This window comes from Solea solea, chromosome 9, assembly GCF_958295425.1.
Source record: "Solea solea chromosome 9, fSolSol10.1, whole genome shotgun sequence".
Taxonomy (NCBI): domain Eukaryota; kingdom Metazoa; phylum Chordata; class Actinopteri; order Pleuronectiformes; family Soleidae; genus Solea; species Solea solea.
The window spans coordinates 23,109,928-23,131,176 of NC_081142.1; the positions used below are offsets into that span (position 1 = coordinate 23,109,928).

The window sequence follows — 21,249 nt, forward strand, 5'->3', positions numbered from 1 at the left end:
AAAATGAAAGAAATAATAATGCATTAAATAATAATAATTAGAGACACCTTATCTCTCGCTCTATCTTCATCTAATCTCACTTAGTGACGAACACGTGAGGAAGAGGAGGAGGAGGAGGAGAGGGCATTTTCTCAGGTGGTATACTTGGTATGAAAAGTTTAAGAAGCACTGGTCTAAGTCTAAATGCAGTGGCATCGTTGACAGCACTGACCTTAGCAGTTCAACTCCATTTCTCAGAAGTGTGGTGGAAAAGCGTTGCTATTTCCAGAATAAAGTACAACCAGCACCAACTTTTACAGTAGCTAAGCTCTTTTTTTTTTTTTGATAAAGTTACAGGGTCGCCTCCACACGAGCCAAAATTTCATGACCGTGAGCTTTTTTCTGAGCCTGAACTTAACTTAGAGTGATAATACGGACCACTATACACAGACAAGAAGAAGAAGAGAACGAACAGACCTCAGTCCAAGGCTGAAACACTCAGCTTTACACCTGAATGAAAGAATGTGTTTTCTGAACGGTACAAGAAGTGAAACTCAGCTACCTCTAAAATGTCAAAGTGAAATATGTACTGTGTTGTTTTTACATTTCAACACTAAACGTGCGCTAGAACGCGATGAGAACGTGTCAGAATCAGCTGTTTATCACGGACGACGCATCGTCTTCCTCTGTGATTTCCGTATTCCTGTAGCAGCCTCCGCATTAAAACCACGTCAAGCTCAGAGTCAACTGATCTCTATGAGACGACACAGAAGAGGGATTTTCACTGCGGTGAGCTCGATGCTGATTGGACAAATGTGGCAAAAAGAAAACACGTCACTTCCACGGAAGCTCAGCTTCTCTGGAAGTCAATGGGGCGGGACGTTGGGCTTCTGCTTGATGATTGGAGGAACTGTCTAAAAGGTGGAGCTAGTTTTAGTAGTAGTTTTTGTAGTAGTTGTTTTAGAAGTTTTTGTAGTAGTAGTTTCAGTAGTTATTTTTGTAGTAGTTTTTTTAATAATTGTTTTAGTGGTAGTTTTTGTAGTAGTAGTTTTAGTAGTTGTGTCAGTAGTAGTTGTTTTCCTGGCAGTTTTGATAGTCGTTTTAGTAGTTATTTTATTTATTTATTTTGTTGTTTTGGTTGTAGTTTCTGGGAGTTAATGGAGCAGTGGGCGTGGACATAGGGCTCCTCCATGATGATTGGACAAACTGTCTGAAAGGTGGGGCCAGTTTTTGATTGGCAACTTTGCAGAAACATATTTAATGTTTACATTTTGATTACATTGGATCCAGAAGACATAAATAAATCAACAGTCTGATCTGACCAAGTTTGTTCAAATCTGATGGGTTTTGTCAGAGATATTATTTTATTTTCATAATTTCTCCATTATAAGAGATTGGGATGTGTGTTTTATTAGTTTTATAGAAGAGTGTTTATTACACAATTCCACATTGGGAAATCTTTGAAAGTAGAAGCTAATCGCATTATATATCAAAGTATTTTGTCCATCACTGTGGTAACGTTCAGTTTATGGTACAACTGCATTGTTGACAAGACAAGACATTACCCGGTGCCATTTATTGTGTTAAAGATTCTCACACTCTCTTTACTCTTTTGTGCCACATTTCACAGGAGCTGGATATTTTTAATGAAAGGATGAGAAGGAAAGAAGCTCGGCAGGTTCCTCCTTTTAGCTTTTGACATGAGGAAGTTGGCAAACGTCAGATGTGGCCTTTTGAGGAGAATAAATGTACGTCTTATTCTAATGTATCTTTGTCTGTGGTGGCGACAGTGAAGGCGGCTGCTGAGGCAGGCACAGCAGTCTGGAACACCACATTTGTCAGACACTTGAATTCTACTCAATTATATGTCTTCAACCGCTGAGAGTGAGAAGAAATGTTTTTGCATTTGTTCTCTTCATAATCGTGAGACAGTTTGTTCGTGTTCAGTATTTCTTATTTCTTAACCCCCCTCTCCTCCTTTCTCTCAAATGGTACATCCAGAATAACACTTTTAATACATTTAGAAATAGTATTTTAATGTCAGAAAATGACCCACATGCAGATGAGTCTTTCAAATCTGCATCGATATGAAAAACCTTAGTATCTTGTGACGAGGATTTCTGACATGAAACTAAAACTGGAAGTAATTTATAATGCAGCTGAGAGACCAGTGATTCCCAAACACTGGGTCAGGACCCAGAGATGGGTCGTGGGAGATTATTTTTGGGTCCCCAAACAAATTAGCAGAATTTCCCCTAACCTTTAGGCCACTTAAGATTTATGGGTTTATGTATCAAATAACACGCATTACAGATATGGTTGTAAATGAGTTGCTACATTATGCCCAAATGTACACATTTACATGTTTTATATTGTGATTTCCACATTCTCATCTTTATTCTAGCAGCAGCATCTTGATATTACAAACACCTAGTGGCAGACAAAAGTGGTTTGTTCTCAAGCTGTGGTTTTTGGTATAGTTTGTTGTTTGTGACGAGTCAGAACTGATAAGAAACAACAAATAAGTAAATGCTGGTAAATGTCTTTATTACCGACTGTCCAGCTGAAAAGGCCGTCCTCCAGTTTTTAAACAAAAACTGAGCCACCACCTTTTTTTAAAACTTCTCTAAATTCAGAGTTTAAAATAAAAGCTGTATCCAGAGCAACATTTTTGCATTTCAATAGCTCCAGGGAGCAACTTCTGCTGCCCCCTTGAGGAATTGCAAGTATTTACCAAAACATTGCAGAGGCATCTCTCCACTTATTATTATGGGTGTGAAAGCATCGTGAAATAAATTATAATGCCTTATTTTATTGTCAGGGTTGGGGGCATGATCGTTGTAAGTTAAGTTGCCCTTAATTTTCCCCTTAACTGCCATCCGGGAAACTGCGAATCTGGACGCCAACGTCAGCGCCGACGCAAACTCCACATGCATTTGTTGTGACATGTAAGCGTTCTCCAGAGTCGAATGAAGGAAGATACAATACGCAATACATGGTCCGCGATACAGCAATTCTGTGATAATCAATATATCGCGAGACAATCGTATTGCAATACATCACAAAATCTGTCCAACTGAAGAAAACAAAGACATTAAAAGTGCAGGACTTCTCTATTTAGTCACAAAATAGAGAACAAAGGTCTCTATGTTCTCCCTCTTCTTCTTCCTCCCAAGTTTCACTCATTCATTCGAGCAGTGAGGAGACATGAAGTAGTGACGCCCAGCGAGTGACACTGGCATAGAGCCTGTGTAATTTAGAGCTCTTAAATTTGTTAATTAATATATCGAATATTGCACGAGGGAGGATGACAATATGACCCACCCTTCATTGTTTAGTCTGGTTCAGTGATTTATTGCTTGATTGCTGTGGATTTAAAGCACACAGTGGACTCTTACAGCTTGAAATTGGCACTCGTGCTGTTGTTCATTCTCCAGAAGCCAGTTACACGAGTTCTTGTGACATTCAAACATGTAGTTGTTGGTGAGGAAACAAGAAAACACACTCCTGGGACTAAAAACAAGAGGTATCCCTTTAATGACCTTCGTGTCCAATCACCTCTGTGACCATGGGTCGTGAGAGAGCCACAGATTCCAGAGGGGATTTGAGACTTTCTCTGTCTAAGGTTTCATAATCTATTATCAGTGTGTGAACATGAGGCCCTGGTGTATTATGCACAACATTTATGTAATCCCATCTGTAACATAATAGCCTGTATTTAGGCAGGAAAACAAAGAGGCAGAAGATGTGTGTGTGTGTGTGTGTGTGTGTGGAGGGGGGGTAGGTGGGTGATAGTTTAAAAACACTGCGTTGGATTCCGTCACATTTGTGCATTCAGGAGAGTGTCTGTGTCCGAGTCTGTGAACGGGATTCCACACGGAGACGGGGACGCTGAGCGTAAGAACGCTAACTACAGGGAAGCAGTGAAAGCTGATCTCACACACACACACACACACACACACACACCAGGTAACACGATGACGGGCTTAAACATGGAGACACATCAGATCACAGTGTTCACACAGTGAGAGCAGATCACAGGTAAACACTGAAGCCTACAACAGCCACTTTATTAGGTACACCTCTACAGCAACAGCTCGACCTTTTTAATAACTGTATTTTATGTTATCGTGGAACATTTGTGAGAAAATATCAGACTTTTTGTTGTGTTCTAAACTGTTTAACTCACGTCTGTGTTTCATAGTGTTGTTATAATTTATATATGGCGACCGTGAGTGTCTTGAAAGTCACCTATAAATAAAATGTACTGTTATTATTATTCATTTTTGTGGGATTTACTGTGTAATTAATTAAATGAATCAAACACTTGAAACAATAATGAAAATATCAAGTCTAACCTAAGAAGAACGTTATGAATCAAAACATGCAGCAGATAAGGAGAAACACCAGTGGCTGTGTTCCAACAAACTTTCACAATATACGATATATGAGGAAGTGACTGGTGCTAAAGTTGGGATTTTGCTTTCGAAGTGATTAATATTTCACGTCAATGATTGATTTCACGTGTCACTGAAGTTTTCTTACTGATAGCAGGTGACTAAAATGAATAATGTCGGAATGAATTCACAGAATGTTGTGTTGTGTTTTAACAAGTACCTGCATATATGTATTCTACAGATTTTCTTCCCATAGGTCACACGTTTCCATGACTACAGCAGAAGAGCAGTGTTAAATGGTAACAGCAAGATAAAAGTTAAACAGCTGACCTCATATTGGCCAAAGTACAAAGTATATTAGCCATGTTATGTTTGTGTTTATTTTACTCTCGGCCTGCACACGCACGCTCAGCGACGGCCTCGGTGTGTGAAAGCACGGACAGCAGCGTGTGTGTGTTACGGCTGTTGAGTCACGTTCTCCTCCGGAAACAGGTGTGTGAGAAACAAAAATATGACCCAAACACGCTAAGGGCTCCTCAGGTCAGGGCCCCCTCACCCTCTCTGCCCTCCCAGCACTGTAAAGGTCAGAGGTCACTTCCACAACTCGGCAGTGTTTGTCTGTGTGTGTGTGTGAACCTGCTCCACAAAACCCACCACCACCTCTGCCCGAAATGAGAGCGAGAGACTTTAAATTGTTCTGCTACACTGCGGGGGAGGTTTCCCTCTCTCATTTTACACCGTGTTAACTCCTTTTCAGCTTTTTGAGGTTGTGACAGGCGCGGCTCACAACACCGCCCCGGTGATTGTCACCGGGGCGGTCACTGCAAAAAATGTTTTTAAAAAAAGCCTGTTTTTCATTCATGGCTGATAAGCTCCACCACTGAAGATGTTAATGTTGTTAGTGAAAGCTTTGGGGATGTGGCGATGAGGAGGCACTGCAGGCCTTTCTTGTCATTTTTTTTTATCCCTTTGTACCAAAGCACCATCGTCCCCAGGAGACTCATTCACACACAAAAGCAATTTAGAAAAACCAGGAGTATTTTCTTTGTGACTGGCTTTGTTTGAGCCGCTCAGACGCAGCTGCGGCGCGTCAGCTCGGGCGAGGACAGTGTCGGGCGGGTGTTTACAGACAGACAGACAGACAGACAGACAGACAGACAGCAGAGGTGGAAGTGCAGCACTCGCACAACTATTCACCGAGCTTTCATGATCATCCTCCTCCCTCCTCCTCCTCACCGGTGCAGACAACACAGCAGCTATTCATCATCGCGTCACGGCGCCCGGTCACAGTGCAGCTCGCTGAGGGACGACCGCGTTACCTGAGACCTGAGACCGTCACTCAACTCTGCACCACGGAGTCCACGGAAGCATTAAGAAAGCGAATGTGTGTGTTTCATGTTATACAGCTCTCAAATATAGATATTTCCTCTGGATGTATCTTATCCGCATTAGGTGACCTCTGTAAGGTAAAGGGCTACAGTTATGAATAACTATTAAAGAGTACAATGGAACTATTTTCTCATTAGTGATTTCTATAATTATTCACATGATAATGATCATTAGGGACAGTGATTCAGAGGTCACTTAAGTTTGATCAGTTGTGCAAAGATAAGATAAAAAAGAGGAATTACAACAAGAAGGCTTTTTGGAATGGCTCTTTTTTTATCAAAAAAATTGTTTATGGAAACAATTAAACTAATATTTAAAAGAAACACAACACAGGTTCACCAGGTTGTTTCAGGACTCTACATCAACCTCCATTCATTTGGACAGAATGCACAAAGCCTTAATCCCCAACCAGAACCAGTTCATGTCTAACCCTAAACTGAACCTAAGCACATTTGCAGGGTTCCTTTGGGTCCTTTAAAACCTTGAAATCCTTGAAAGTGTGTGAATTTCCAAAAAAAGTGCTTTAATTTGAAGAAAGAAGTTCAGTTTATATTTTAGGTAAATGTCTCGCCTCGTTTGTTACGACGCCACCTACTGTTTCATGCCCTGCGTTGCTCGATGTACGTAGACGAGGCCTACGCAGGACAAACGTGGAGACATAATTACCAGCAGTGTCGTGGACACTGTCCACTGTCTCTCTCTCCGCCATTGACGTGAGATTCCGTGCAGAACAATGAGCGAGTAACGTTAAACAAAGAGAGAGCAAATGATGACGTGATGCCTGGGAAATGAAAATTCCAAGATCTCTGTCTCACCAAAGACAAAAGTCAAAGATTGACTTTGACCAAGATCCCAGGGACAATCACTTGTCCAGATGCAGAGCGTGCAGCAAATCAATAAACGTGGACGCCATCATGGACGAAGACACTCTTACAAGTTGTCCTCCCATCTTCGGTCTTTGAATTTCAGGGAAATAGTCTTGAAAAGTCCTGGAATTTGATGTCAAGCAAAGTGTGGGAACCCTAAATTTAAATCTTCGCCCTAAACTTCAGAATTTCTGGTCTCCATGAGGACTACTGGTGTCCTACCTGACGCAACCCCACTGGGGTTATTTAAGATTATTTAGTGTCTAATTAACAATGAGGGTACTTCAGCCCTGACCTGGGTGGGAGACTTGAACCGGCAACCTTCCTGTCACCGCCTGGTTCCCTTTTCACTTGGAAAGGCTGTTCAAGTTTATGCAGCTGATAAAAAATAATAATATAATACACAAAACAGCTGTATATAACAGATAATAATGGAGGCAAACTCACCCTCTTTGTCTAAAAGCGTGATTCATGAAGTGACAAAAACAAAATAAATCAGAAATGTAAACTAAAGTGAGGTGTTTAGCTCCTACAGTCAGTGTATATGCCAGAATAAATCCTAAAGATGTAACCAATGCAACAGCACACACAGAGTCATCCTCCCTCGATGACCCATGTGGACCTGAACTCATCAAAGCTGTCCATCATTTCTTCAAATGACTTCAAACATCACTCACATCTGTGCAGCCGAGAAAGTTTTGCATTTGCAAACGGAACGTTTCATAATATCTGGGCTCAGAAAAAAAGAAAGAGAAAAGTCCTCTCCAAATCCATGATCCATGTTGCAAAAAAATGAAAGGACATCACGAGTCGTTCAGAACTCTGTGTGTTTGGCTTCGGGACTTTGGTAGAAAGAGGATTTATTGCGAGACAAAGACGCGTTGCCTCCTCTGTTTGGATCTCTGTCGGTGCTCACTCCTGAGGGAAATATCTGAGTCATTAGCTGCTAAATGCTCCACTAAAACAAGTGTGTCTGAAGACTTCCTGCTGAACAGGTAATGTACAGTGGCTTTTTCAGTGCGAACAGCTGGTGGAGGCAGCCGACGTGACTGTGGCGAGATTGTACCAAAGCAGCAAAGTTACCACCGCAAACACATTAGTGTCAGGGTACAACAATCCCCCTGCAGGTCAAACCCACTGGCTGTGTAGCAACAGTGCAGCTATCGTTCATCTGTTACAAGGCGTCATGTATCACTGCTAATCCAGCTCTGCTGCCTCACTCTTCCTCCTGCTCCTCTGGGGGTGGAGGCTTTTTCCTTTTTTTCAGTGCCAAAGGGATGGATGATTTCCATGCAGGAGAGGGAAAGTGCTAGTGCAGGAACGGGGCTATAAAGAATCTAATTAGCCGTATCAGGGTCCCAGGACCACAGAGTGGGCTCGCGGATGCTGATGTTACGCTGGGCTCAGTGCAGCGTGTGGTGATATTATCCAGAGAAGCCTTGAAAGTGAAATACCTAAAGTCTATACCTGCTCAAAAAAAAAAGGGACAAGGCTGCAGAGTTGGCTCTGCTCTCGCCTCACGAAATGAATCTGTTCCAAAAGATAGAGGAGCCACGTGCCGGCTCAGGTGGCGGTTAAGGTGAAAATCTATTTACCGAAGATTATGCTCGGTGGGTACACAGTGTGGCAGTCCAAGACAATGGGAACGAGGAGATAATTGACAGGCAAAAGGCCAAAGAACAGACAATAATAAAAAAATAAATAAAAAGAGAAGCACAGGAAAATATGGCTGGGATGCTACAGTATCTGAGCATGTACGTATGCTATATGGACAAAAGTATTGAATTCAGGCTTTGTGCTCTAGACCACTTATCTCCACTGAAGGACAATCTTATCACTTCGGTATACCACAACATTTTGGACACTGCTATGGTTCCAACTGTGTGGGAAGCGATTTACTCACGTTGTGTGCTTCTGCAGCTTTACGCATGAATGTCACCACAGACATGCATACAAAAAAAACTGCTGTACTGAGAACACAGGTGATCAAGTGCCAGTAACAGACATTCATGTATATTTCAAATATATCAAATAAAAGCATTCAGTGTGTGAAAGTAATAGTCTTTGTAAAGACGTATTTGTTTGTTTTCCCCCTCTCCGTCAGCGGTTGTCAGCTCAGCAGAGAGGGGTTGTTCACTGGTGACACCTGACAGCACCGCTGAGTGTGCGACGCAGCGACGGTCAGATCAGCCGAGTGCCCTGAGGCAGAGCGTCTCACAAGGAGGAAACACACAAAAGAAAAAGAAGGAACCCTCACACAGGTCGGTTACTGTTGACACACAGCGAGCAGCAGACGGCAGGGAAACAGCGGGGGAACAAATCCAGCACTGAAGTTAATCCGCTGTCATATCAGATCAACCAGCAGAAACACTTCAGGCCACAACAAGTGCACCAGGCCTTTGTGGAGTGATGTGCCTTTACTCCCCCATGACTGTCACAATCAAGCAGCAGACCAAAGAGCAGATATTTCGTGCCGCATCCGGCGGCAAACCCCATCCCCTCCCCTGCCCCCACCACACCTGCACCCCGTCTGTCCTGTCTGAAGCTCCTGCTGTCTCCACCACCTTCAGCATCTTCACTTCTCTCTCTCTCTCTCTGTCTGCTGCTTCTCCTCATGACTAATCCTGTGCTCTCATTACCCAGAGTCCTGCTGTCGACTCTGCCACATCGTCTTCCTCTCATTTCTGCCCACTGTCTTTGAAAGCTCTGGCTGCTTTGTGTTTTCCAGTCTCTAAACACACACACACACACACAGACACACACACACACACACACACACAGACTGAGCAGGAGTGAGAGTGGAGCTTCTAAAGCAAAAACAAAAACAAAAAAAAACCCAACAAAACACTATTTGAAAATAGAGATAGAAAGTGAAACGAGAGTGAGCCTCATTATGAAGCTGTCTCTGAGAGACTGAGACACTCACGGCGTTGTAATGGATACACTGTTGCACAGCACTTTGATATCATTTCCACACACAGTCGCAGAATGAGCTCATCTGTCGCACAAAGACAACACCGCCTGTGAAATGTGTCGGGGCGTTTTTACGTGAGGCAGCAGCACAACGTCAGCACCACTTTCAGAGCCTGGACACAGGAGAACGCGCTTCAGGAGAATCAGCCAAAGTTTTGTATCGTACCGGAAACGCGGTTTATTTACAACCGATATGCAACTTCGGTTGTAAACGAGTGTGTTACAGCCTCTCTAACCTAACCTTTAACCCCACTAGCGCCACATACAGGCCTGTACAAGCCTTATTTACTACAGCTTTGGATGCTGCATTTATGGCAAACTTTTTAACAACTGAAAATAGAAAGAATGTATAGAACCATGGTTCTCAAACTGTGGTACATGCACCTCCAGTGGTACGCGAGCTTCCTCCGGTGGTACTTGATGGTACGTGATCGGAGTAGAAAATGAAACAATATAACAATATAATAACAAAAAAATAATAAGTAGAGTCACTTTATCGCTCGCTCCATCTTAATCTAATAGCACTACACCAGTGTGTGAAGTATATGTGAGGAAGAGGAGGATGACGAGAGAGCATATTATTGGGAATAAATCTGCCTCCTGCGATTTTGCTCAGACTATTTACACCAATGTATTTTAACGTTGGTGTTACATCAATACTTTCTCAGCTCGTACTTGGAATAAAAAGTTTAAGAACCACTGGCACAGAGAAAGTTCTGTTTCAGAGTGAATCTAGCTGTAATCTTATAGCAGCTCACCACAGCAGAGAGTCTAAACCCAGCTTTAAACCACATTACTCGATACTTCTGACAATTAACGCTTTGGAAAAAAACACAACATTTTTAATTTATGCTCCACGGAAAAGGTTTTAGACATCTCCAATTCACAAAAGACCTCAGAAGTGAGCAGCTGCCCTTTCTAAGACTGACAACAACATTTCCATTCACTGCTTATATTCAAGTCACAGCGGAAAATAAAGAATCGCAAATTAACTACATCTTTATTTACATAGATTTTTTTGCCCGTTCAGAAAACCTGCCCAAAACTTTTCAAAATACATTCTCACACTTCTCCTTAAATAACTAGAATATGTTCATACATACAGTAAGTGTATATGTTTTCCATACAGTCTAATAGTCTGAATCTTCCTATTGAAGTGTAGAGTAGATTTACAGCAGAATCTATTGATCAAAGGATCAATGACTGCAGCAAATAAGTGCACATGACAACAACATTGCACCCAATTCAACCCCAATAATCCATACACAAGAAAAAGGATATTTATTCCACTGAATGGCCCTCAGATAATCTGTTATTGGAAGAAAGTGTTGGATGTGACTGATCTGACAAATCATTGGTGAGGATAATGTTGAGAGCATTAATATAATAGGAAAGCAACAATCTACTTTTCAGATTATACAGTAACTGTGTCTTTTGGGCCGAAAAGGAAAGTTCATAGAATCCTTATGGGTCTTGGGATTTCACAGCAGTGTGTGCATTAGGGGATGTTTCTAAAGTTCACTTTTCATCCTCATTCAGTGACTGCAAATGTCATGGAAACGTTTAAATTTTAATACACCAAAAGTCAGTCGGCACAGGAGACAACTCGGTCTGCAATGTCAGACATGCAGCTCGCTGTCTGGCTGCTGTCTGGAGTTTAATAAAAGAGCAGTTCCGTCAAAGTATGTCTCACCTGAAATGCTTTTCTCACAAATGACATGCATTAGTGTTGAAGTGAGACGCTGTCAGTCCATGCAGACCAGTGCAGAGCTCTGAGAAGTCTGTCTCGCCTTCCCTTAATGAACCACACATCATTGTTCTTCTGTGAAGAGCTCCATTGTTGATGTTACTGTGACAGGCATAAAGACACCGCTGAAATGCGGATTCCTTTTTCTTTTTCAAACTGCTTCTTAGAAACAGCGAAAGGTGGAGGATCAACCTTGATTCCTAAAAATTGACGTTTCTCACACAAGTAAACCTTTGACGGTTTACCACCGCGCCATCGAAGGTGAGCTGAGCGACTGCATCTTAAAAGTAATTTGCCTGCTGCACATACCAAAGCACTCCACAAAACATCAGCTGCTCCTGCTCCTTTCTCCTCCAGAGAGGACATTTACCAAACACTCTGCCTCAGGAGAGCACAGAATATACTTAAAGACTCTAAATGGACATCACCTTTCTCAACTCTTGCCCTCAGGGAGACATTTCACAAACATTAAAGCACAGACTAACTGGCAAAAAAAAAGAAGATAGCTTCTATCCCAGAGCCATATGTTCACTCAGCAACACTAGAATACAGTGAACTAATAATGTGTGTGTGGCGAAATAACTGTTTATGTATTTACTTTCTGGATTATATTTATATCTGTGTTTTATACTTTGCCACCCGTCCATCAACCTGTCTATTCATCTGTCCATCAATCAATAACTCAATCACGTTATCCACCCACCAACCAACCTACCTACCTACATACAAACCAGCCAACCTACCTATCAACAACCAACCAACCAGCCTACCTAACTACTAACCAACCAGCCAACCAACCAACCAACCAGTCAAGCTACCTACCAAAAAACCAACCAACCAACCAACCAACAAACCAACCAGTCAAGCTACCTACCAACCAACCAACCAGTCAAGCTACCTACCTACCAACAAACCAACCAACCAGTCAAGCTACCTACCAAAAAACCAACCAACCAACCAACCAACAAACCAACCAGTCAAGCTACCTACCAACCAACCAACCAGTCAAGCTACCTACCTACCGTGGAAAAGTTGTGTGTTTTTTAGGACAGAAAGTCTGATTTTATCCATAAAAAAACATCTGCATCTCACCATCGTTTGACATATGCATATGAGCAGCAATGCATTTCATAGCCTGATCCATTAAATATCACCCTGTTGTCAGCGATCATTAGTCTCAGCCATCACTGTCTTTTAACAAGATCCTGAGTGGTTTGGAGAGAAAAGAGTGTGTTTGTGTGATGCTGAAGGCTCCGCAGCCCCGGGCTGTGTTTACTGGTGCCAATATCTACATGGCAAAAGAAGTATAATGGGTTCCTGAGTGACTTGGAGAAGGCTGCCGGAGAGAAAGGCTTTTTTTTGGTCTGTGGCTGTTTGTCTATCAATTAGAGTGTCGTTTAAATAAATGTGTTTGGTCTCCGTCTCACTGCTGGCAAAGCACAGTGCTGTCTGGAGACACACCTACAGGAGGCTCGCAGCCAAAATCACTTTCAACACATTCCTGCGAAATAAAAACACACAATCAAACAGAGTTACTGGGCTCAGGCATGACATTAGTTTTCCCTGAAAACCAAAAAGCGTCTCAGCTCAAAGCTGCTGCTGCTGCTGCTGCTGCTGCTGCTGCTGCTGCTGCAGTGTGATCACTGTGGGAAAATGACCTCCTTTAAATCAACGCATCGATAACAGGGACTGCGTCATATGAAGAACGGTGCATCTGATGAGTTTTTGAAATGTAAATTCTTCATCAGCACGGACACAGTCAGCTGAGCCAATCGGAGTTGTTGCATTAACCATTAAGCTATCAAGTATGACCACACTTCCTCGAGCTCCCTCTGTCCATCCCCAGATTCACCTGCTGGACCTCCAGCCTCTGTTTCATTGTTTAATGTCATAACAGTGGAACCACACCACTCCCTCTAGCAAGCTAAGCCGTGTTCCCATTATGGTACAGCTGGGACTGAGAACAGTACATTTACTTGTTAGGCGGGGTTTGGGCTGACTTTACCTTACCATTCCATGGTAGGGGCGGGTTATTTTAGTACTATACCTCATGGAAACACAAATACACACTGTACACGTCAGCCAGATACGTAGCGTGACGTTGTACCGATGTGCCGACAACGAACAACGACATAGAGCGCGACAACAACAGATAACAACACAACGGAGGACGTCCAGCAGCTTGTTTTTATCTGCTCAGTTTGTGGCTGTTTGTTGCCATTATTTTGATACTAATCCAAATGGAAACACACTTAACACACTTAACTGTTCAACTCAGTGGAAACACATCATACTATCCTTGTCAGGACCGTATGAGCCGAGGCCAAGTCATGACCAACACCAGAGTGTAGTGAGACCAGGACAAGACCAAGACTTTTAAGAGCAAAGGCCTAAAAAGACCGGGACCAGTGCCGCAGAGGCCACTGTATATTTAATACTGCACTGAAATAAAAATGGTTGACAAACCAAAAAAATAAATATTTCACTTGGTAACACCTCAAGGAATTCTTCTTCTTCTTCCACTAAGTTCTGGCAGGCTGCACACTATGAATAATGAAAACTGATTTAAGGGAAAAACATGAACGTTCCAGGTCAGACAGTTCAATAAACAACTGTTTCATTGACTCTGGACGTCCACACTGATGTCCACACACCATTTGGCTCTTTTACCCTAATTGGCTCATCCACAATGTCCCCGTCTCAGTCAGGTTTGGACAACCTCGTCCCTTCTCTGGAACTTCATTGAAAGCCACTTATTTTTAACAGAACGCTGCAGAGAGTTCCATCTCCCACACTTCCTGCCACTGTCTCACCACATGTTCCCCATAAATTCATTCAAACTAAAGTAAGTCGTCTTTATATAACTAGGTAAAGTTTTTAGCTGAGCTGAAATGAAGTTTTTTTTTTTTGAAAGTTTGTCAGCCATTTTCTTATTGTCAGTGTGGTTGTTCTCCAGGTTACAGAAAACGTTCACTAAACTATAAATCACCACACGCACGTCTTTATGTTATGTAAAAGATTAAATCTGACAACATCAACATCAGTCAACAGCAAGATCACTGTGGCATTCCATCGCTCACATCATCAGCATTGAGGTTTGAAAAATGTCCTTAAAATGTGTAAAACTCACACAACAAAAGGCCTTAGAGAGTAGGTACATACTGTATGTGAGAGTAGCAATGACACGTCCTGTTTCTGTTAAATCTATTCTATCTAAGAACGACTCTCCACCCTTTAGTTTCTCCAGTTCACCCAGATTATGGAAGCTAAGTGATGGATTAAGGGATTCTAGACCCCTGGAAATGCTCCTGTGGTCAGATCCAACAACCGCTCTCAGCCAAACTCACCAGCATCTCTTTTCAAACAGTGTATCTGAACAAAGTCTCACGATGGAAAACAAACTGTGGCTTACACAGGAAGGTGTAAGAGCAGCGGAGATAAATAGTGAGACAAGGTGACAGGAAAGTCCGTTTTTTACCTTCGAGGACGGTGAGTTTGGCGCTGGTGTTGATCTCTCCCACGCTGTTGGTGGCCGTGCACTCGTAGATGGCTTCGTCGCGGTGGGTCCTCAGAGGCTGGATACGCAGCACCGAGCCTGAGCCGTCATCAAACTCGATCACCTGCCGGGGCGACAGCAGAGCGCCGTTAAAGACGCTCTCCTCAGCAGAGCCACATAATACAACAGTTTAAAAGATAGAGAGAGAAAGAACAACCGATTGTAGTCACTTGAATGGCTAACTAGGGTAGTTTCACTCCTGCACCAGAGTCCACGATGAAAATCATCATTTTTATCTCCCAGGGACATCATTTGCTAAGTTTGTCTTGCTTAGATAAAACGGATTTTCAAACACCAAACTCTAAAGAATAGCACATTTAAACTTAGCGATGGAGGTTTTCTGAATGGGCTTTGGTGTGGTGAGAGAGCAGTTTACAGTCTCCAGCTGGAAAAGGCTGTCTGGTGCTGAGATAAAGTGGCAAACATATTGTGATGATATCCCAGACTTAAGCTGGCACAGATTTCATTTTGCTGCTGGGTGAGAGTAGATGGATGAGTTTTGTCTGTGTCAGCAGCAGAAAAACAACACACACAGCACTATCTCTCTGAATATCAACCTGTAATTAAAGATCTTTCACCTATATTATTATTCACAAGAAGACACAAAGAGCCATTCTCTGTTTTAACCCTTACATTTCCAGCCACTCATGAAACATCACTGTTAATGATGGGCTGGAGTCAAAAACGACATGATCATTCACCTACTGATGTGTCTCATCATGACAAGACACAAGACACCTTTATTTAGTGAATTTAGCTTCATTTAAGCAGATTTTGTGAAGCAGCAATAATGGGTTGAATAAAGGTTGAACGTTTTGGAAATAAAGTCTGAGAGTCAAGGCTGAGATGGTTTGTTCACGTGCAGAGACAGCGATTATACTGAAAAAGGGTGTTGCAGCCGCTGGGCACGCGGAAGAGAGGAAGACCACAGAGAAGGTATGGATGTCGAGAAGGAGGACATGAGGAAAGTTGGAAAAGAAAGAAGAATTTAATTTAACGTCTGCAGGTCGACTGATTGTTAGCAGTGCTGTCTGTGATCTCTGACGTGTTTTTAGACACGGTTGTGATCCTGGTCTCTGATTGGCTGCGGTGGACGGAGTCATCGAACGTGATGGAGGTCTGCCGGCAGAACATCAGGGAGGCGTGAGCAGCAGGTCTCTGCAGGCTGCATCACTTCACTCTAAACATCTGCCAGTGCAGATCATATGCTGATCATCGGGAGGGCAACGAGCTTCCGAAACTTGCAAATCAACTGGATTATCGAGCGGAAATTGGTATAAACTAGACTTCAGATGTGAAGGACAGAGCTGGAGTTAGGGACACGGTTTGTCTACCTTTAGGAACATGACAGTTTTAATGAATATGGAACTGCTGCATTTAACTAACACACTGTGATAATCAATTTGAAATCCTAGAGTAATTATTTTGAGTTGACAGATTAACTCATGGTTGTTTTTTGTAGATGAGGAGAAAGATAGAAGTAAATTATTCTTTTCAAATGTGTGATTCTCTCGTCTGCAAGTATCCAGAAGATTAAATCAGTTTGTTTTCATTTTAATAACAAGAAAAACAACAAGAACAGGTTAAATGTCAAATTTCAGGGAACTTTAAAAGGTGATAGGTGACTGATGTTGACCTTTTTTAACATAGTCTGAACAACTGTTTTGAATGCTAACAACAAAGATGAAAAACACAAGAATTTACTGCATGAAGAGCGTCTCTGTGTACTAGTACACACTTAACACAAACTATAACTCTGTTTGATATCATATAAAACCCTTATCTTAACACAGAATCAACAAGAAAACACAAGAAAAGTAACATACAAGTGCAACCACTTGCTTTCCAGTGTTGTAACGTAACAAAGTACAAAAATTCAAGTATCTGTACTTTACTTTGTTATTCGTATTTTTGGCACCAACTACCAAATAAAATCAGGAGAAGAAGAGTTGGTTTTATGGTGTGTATTTCTATATTCACACATCTTTCACACACTGCAATATGGGGTTAAGCAGGGAGGCCAACAATCGCACAATCAGCTCGAGAGTCACGCAAATAACGCTTTTCACACGCACACACGCCACGCCTCCCATTCCTCATGCATTTCTAGAAATACAGCCAAGCACCCGCCCTAATAACCTCTGATTGGCTGATTTCGAATAACTGCGGGGAAAGACTGTTGCCGGTTGTCGTCCCGGATCTGTGCCCGGAACACGATGAGACATTCACGACAGTGTAGACAGTGACACGCACCATTATTACAGCATACTTCGTCATCCATGGAAAATGTTAAATCTATTTCTGACACAGACTATAAGTGAGTATCAGTTTAAATTGAAATTAAATAGGCATTAGCGTGTTGGCAGTGGTGGCCTACATTATTTACAGTATTATAATTGCATTAATGTATAAAGCATTACGAGTATTAAGCATTGATAATACATAAAGCATATTGTATAAAGTATTAATGAGTGCTTACAACTAATTATAGTGTTATAAGTAGATTAGAATGCATTATAAGCTTGGGACGCATAAAATATTACTATACATAAATATATTGGGTGTGTGGTGGTAACCTCGACTGGGCCAGCCATGCATTTGCCCCGTACGCCACATCGTCTCACTCCGAGGTTTTCTCACAAGTTGGCATCCATGGGTTAAGTGTCTTGCTCAAGGACACACATAGACTAGCAGAGACAGGAATTAAACCCACAACCTTCCAGCTGAAAGACAACTCAACCTACCAATGAGCCACCATGGCTCAATCCTAACTCATTCAATAAGTACAGTCGTCATATACTTTAAGGCATTTACTTAAGTAATATTATAAAAACTATTTTCTGGTGAGATACTTGTACCTCTTTAGTATCCTTTTAATAAAGTACTTCATACAAGACGGTTGTAAGTCCTGGAAAGGAAAACCTAACACACACACACACACACCATTAAATGACTTCATACAGAATTGATATATATAGATACTTCCTGAGCACTAGTGGAGACTGTAATGTACCAAGGCACATGGCTAAATTTAGTCAAACAGCCGCGTCTGCCAGAGTCTCATATTCACAGGAAACAAATTACAGGCTCATATCAGGGAGTGTGACAACTATTTAACCTCCAAAAAAACTCAAACATCGGCTGAAAGCAAACTATTCATGTTCTCATACATCACTTGCTCTGATGCCCTTTCCCAGGGTCTTTGGGCTTATTATTATTATTATTATACATTTTGAGTTTGTTGAATAAGGAATCCGCCCTATTGTATCCACTCGGATCCTTCTATTTCTTTCACTGGCTATTTGAGTGAGGGCCTTGACGTGCACAGGAACTCACCAAACTCTGTTGATATTCTGATCTGACCGAGTTTGAGGGCGAACCAATACATTTTGAAGGAATTATTAGTTAAAAACACATTTTCACATATTGCGTTCCCACTAGCCACACAGCAGGCTATTTACTGCAGTTTAGCGTATGTTCAGTAATATGCATCCATCTCACATCCGAATAAACATGAATTGAATTGAATTTTGATGTCTTACATTGATGCTTCCTGCTGATTTGGTGATTAATGTGCATTTTCCTCATTTAATAAACTTAAATATACACTCACAAACATGGTGGACGCTGTAGGAAAAGTGTGGTGTGTGTTGAATCATCCTCCCTTTCTCAATTACCCCCCCCCCCCCCCCAATCCCCCAACATTTGTCAAACCACCATTTTAGAATTTGAGCAATGTTAGCGATGAACCTTCAAGTAAACAGCAACACACTGAAGCCCTCGTTTCACATCAGGGCTTCATTGTTCACGCTTCACTGCGTCAGGACAGCAAGGTGCCGAGTTTGTGCCTGACTACACCTCATTTTAGAAGCGGCACACTCGTGGGTGCTCAGACGGGGGGCATGTGCAATTAGTTTGCTTTTTACAATCATTGATGCTCAGAGTTTGGGAGCAAGAAATTATGCAAATGACATTTTTTTTAAGAATGGAAAAGAAATAAATGAAAATAACTTGAATTACCAGTCAGTGGTTATAATGTCTCCACTGACCAACGCTTTCAGTCTACATATGTTTGTTATTTCCAGACAAACTCACTGTTCCTCACATTAACCAGAACAAAACCACTTTTGCCGAAACATCCTTCTCTCAACTCTCACAGAGAAGAACCTTCTGAAAACACTGCATGGACGAGACTACATCTGTAAAGAGTTGTATTGCATCATGTGTTGACTTCTACAGTATGTGCTGTGCAACTGTGTTCTACAAAGTCACTTACAAGTGGTTGAAGTGGCCACTGTGACCTTGATTCTGTCCACAAATGATTGTATTTTGCAGCGAAAAAACATCAAAATACAAACTTTTTTGAACTCATGATGATTTCTGACCTCCACAGTTTCATAATGTTTTGAGTGAACGAGGATTCCCTCATGGTGATTGTCTTACCTTTGAGGTCACGTGGACATTTGTGCCAAACTGAAAAGGATATTGAGACGCCACATTCATGAGACAGGGACAGGGGACAGACAGGTGGACACAGCAGTCATTTTACGCATGAATGCACTGAAATTAAATTGAATTTCCAGTCCGGAAACATTTTGAAACTCACCACTGAGTCAAATTCACTTGACAATCACTAAACTGTATAAAGATTTAGTAACCCCAGGTTTCCACAGCAGTTTTCTGTATAGAAAACGTTCAAATTAAAGACATTTATTTACCTTCAACCTGCCAGTTAATATGAAGTTGCTGTTCAATTAAATTGATCTTTTTTAAGCTCCGCAGCATGAAAAGCATCAATTTTATGGAGTGAGTCATCTTTCTTTCTACCCATCTCTGCGTGTGTGCACAGCCTCCGACGACTCTGTTGAACCTGTGGCTGGTTTGCAGCTAAGCTAGCAGCTGGTTTGTTTATTACTTTTCCGTCTATGATGTGGAAGCAGAAATACTTCCTAACCATATTGTGATCGTCTGCTTGTTTGTGTCCTCCATTGTCAACGCAAAACCACGTCATTGTTGTCTTCTTCTGATGAGCACTGATGATGCACTCACAGCACCTTCTGCTGGACAGCTTGGCAATTACTTTTAATCGCCTGAAGCACTTCAAGGCTTTATATTCTGAATTTAGATTTTTTTTTTTAACGGCGTCCAATTCGTCCATCAACGGTTTCAATAAGTGTCGGCTAGTGGGCGATCAAATTGTCCATAATTTGCAGCCCTAACATTAACTGCGCTGACAGCAGAATCAGTGGTTTTCAGAAATCTGCGTGCGGTGAAAACAAATCAAGAGCGCGACAGCACGACTTGGAGTTAAACAGATGTTTACAACAGACAGTTTACGAGCCCTGTGATCATCCGTTTCCGCCTCTTCCCTTGATTTCACAGCGTTTCCCGGATCTCGGCGGCCACAGTTGTGACGATTAGTCATGCTGACATTTGGAAAGATGTGACATGTTGTGAGCGGAAAGTCGGGAGTTCCCGCTGCGCGTTCACATGACGCTCGGACGGAGAGACCGGACCCTCGGAGCAGTGAGGCAACGTCTAAACCCGAGACGAGCTCCAGTGGGTCACAGGTATGTGATGCTGGTGTTAAGACTCAGAGGTCAGGGCACTTCCGCTGCAGTGGTGTGTGTGTGTGTGTGAGAAAGAGAGAGAGAGAGAGACAGAGGGAGACCCAACAAGCAGACTGGCGAGTATCACATTCTTTGCCCTAATGAAGGAGGCCTTGGTAGGAGGTCCATCCACCACACAAACATGTTTTTTATATCCTAGTGAGGACACATCATAGACCGTATACATCCTGTAGTCCCTTAATCCTAACCTTAACCGTCACAACTATGTGCTTAACCCTAATCTAAATCCAATTCTAACCCTAAACCCAGGTCTTAACCTTGAAAAAAGACCCTTAAAGTTGTGGGGCCCAGACAAAATGTCAAAAAGGTCAAAATGTCCTCACAAAGATTGTTTTTTTTTATACTTAAGTGAGGACACATCATAGACATAATGCATTACCTAGCCCCTTAACCTAAACCATCACAATTCTAACCTTAAGTCTAGAACCAGGTCTTAACCCTGAAAAAGCCCTTTAAATTTGTGGGGCCCAGACAAAAAACTTCAAAAAGGTCCAAATGTCCTCACAAAGATAGGTTTACATGTTTTTTTTGGACTCACAAAGATATAAATACAAGTACACACACTTATTTCTATGTTCATTAATATAATGCATTCATTATTCCCTTACCCTAACCCTTAAAGTTGTGGGGCCCAGACAAAATGTGCCCACAAATATAGGTGTACACATTTCTTTTGGACTCCCAAAGAAGTACACATTCACACAAATTTGTT

At 42.0% G+C, this 21,249-nt stretch overlaps 1 protein-coding gene across 19 annotated transcripts in view; it reads right to left on the reverse strand.

Annotated features, from left to right (window-relative positions):
* Positions 1-21,249, reverse strand: part of ptprfa (protein tyrosine phosphatase receptor type Fa) — a 316,842-nt gene that overhangs the window by 175,686 nt on the left and 119,907 nt on the right. For all 19 annotated transcript variants that reach the window (XM_058637876.1, XM_058637872.1, XM_058637888.1 and 16 more), the window contains one exon: positions 14,830-14,971. In XM_058637876.1, coding sequence (XP_058493859.1) covers positions 14,830-14,971 — 142 coding nt within the window. The remainder of the gene's footprint in view (positions 1-14,829; positions 14,972-21,249) is intronic.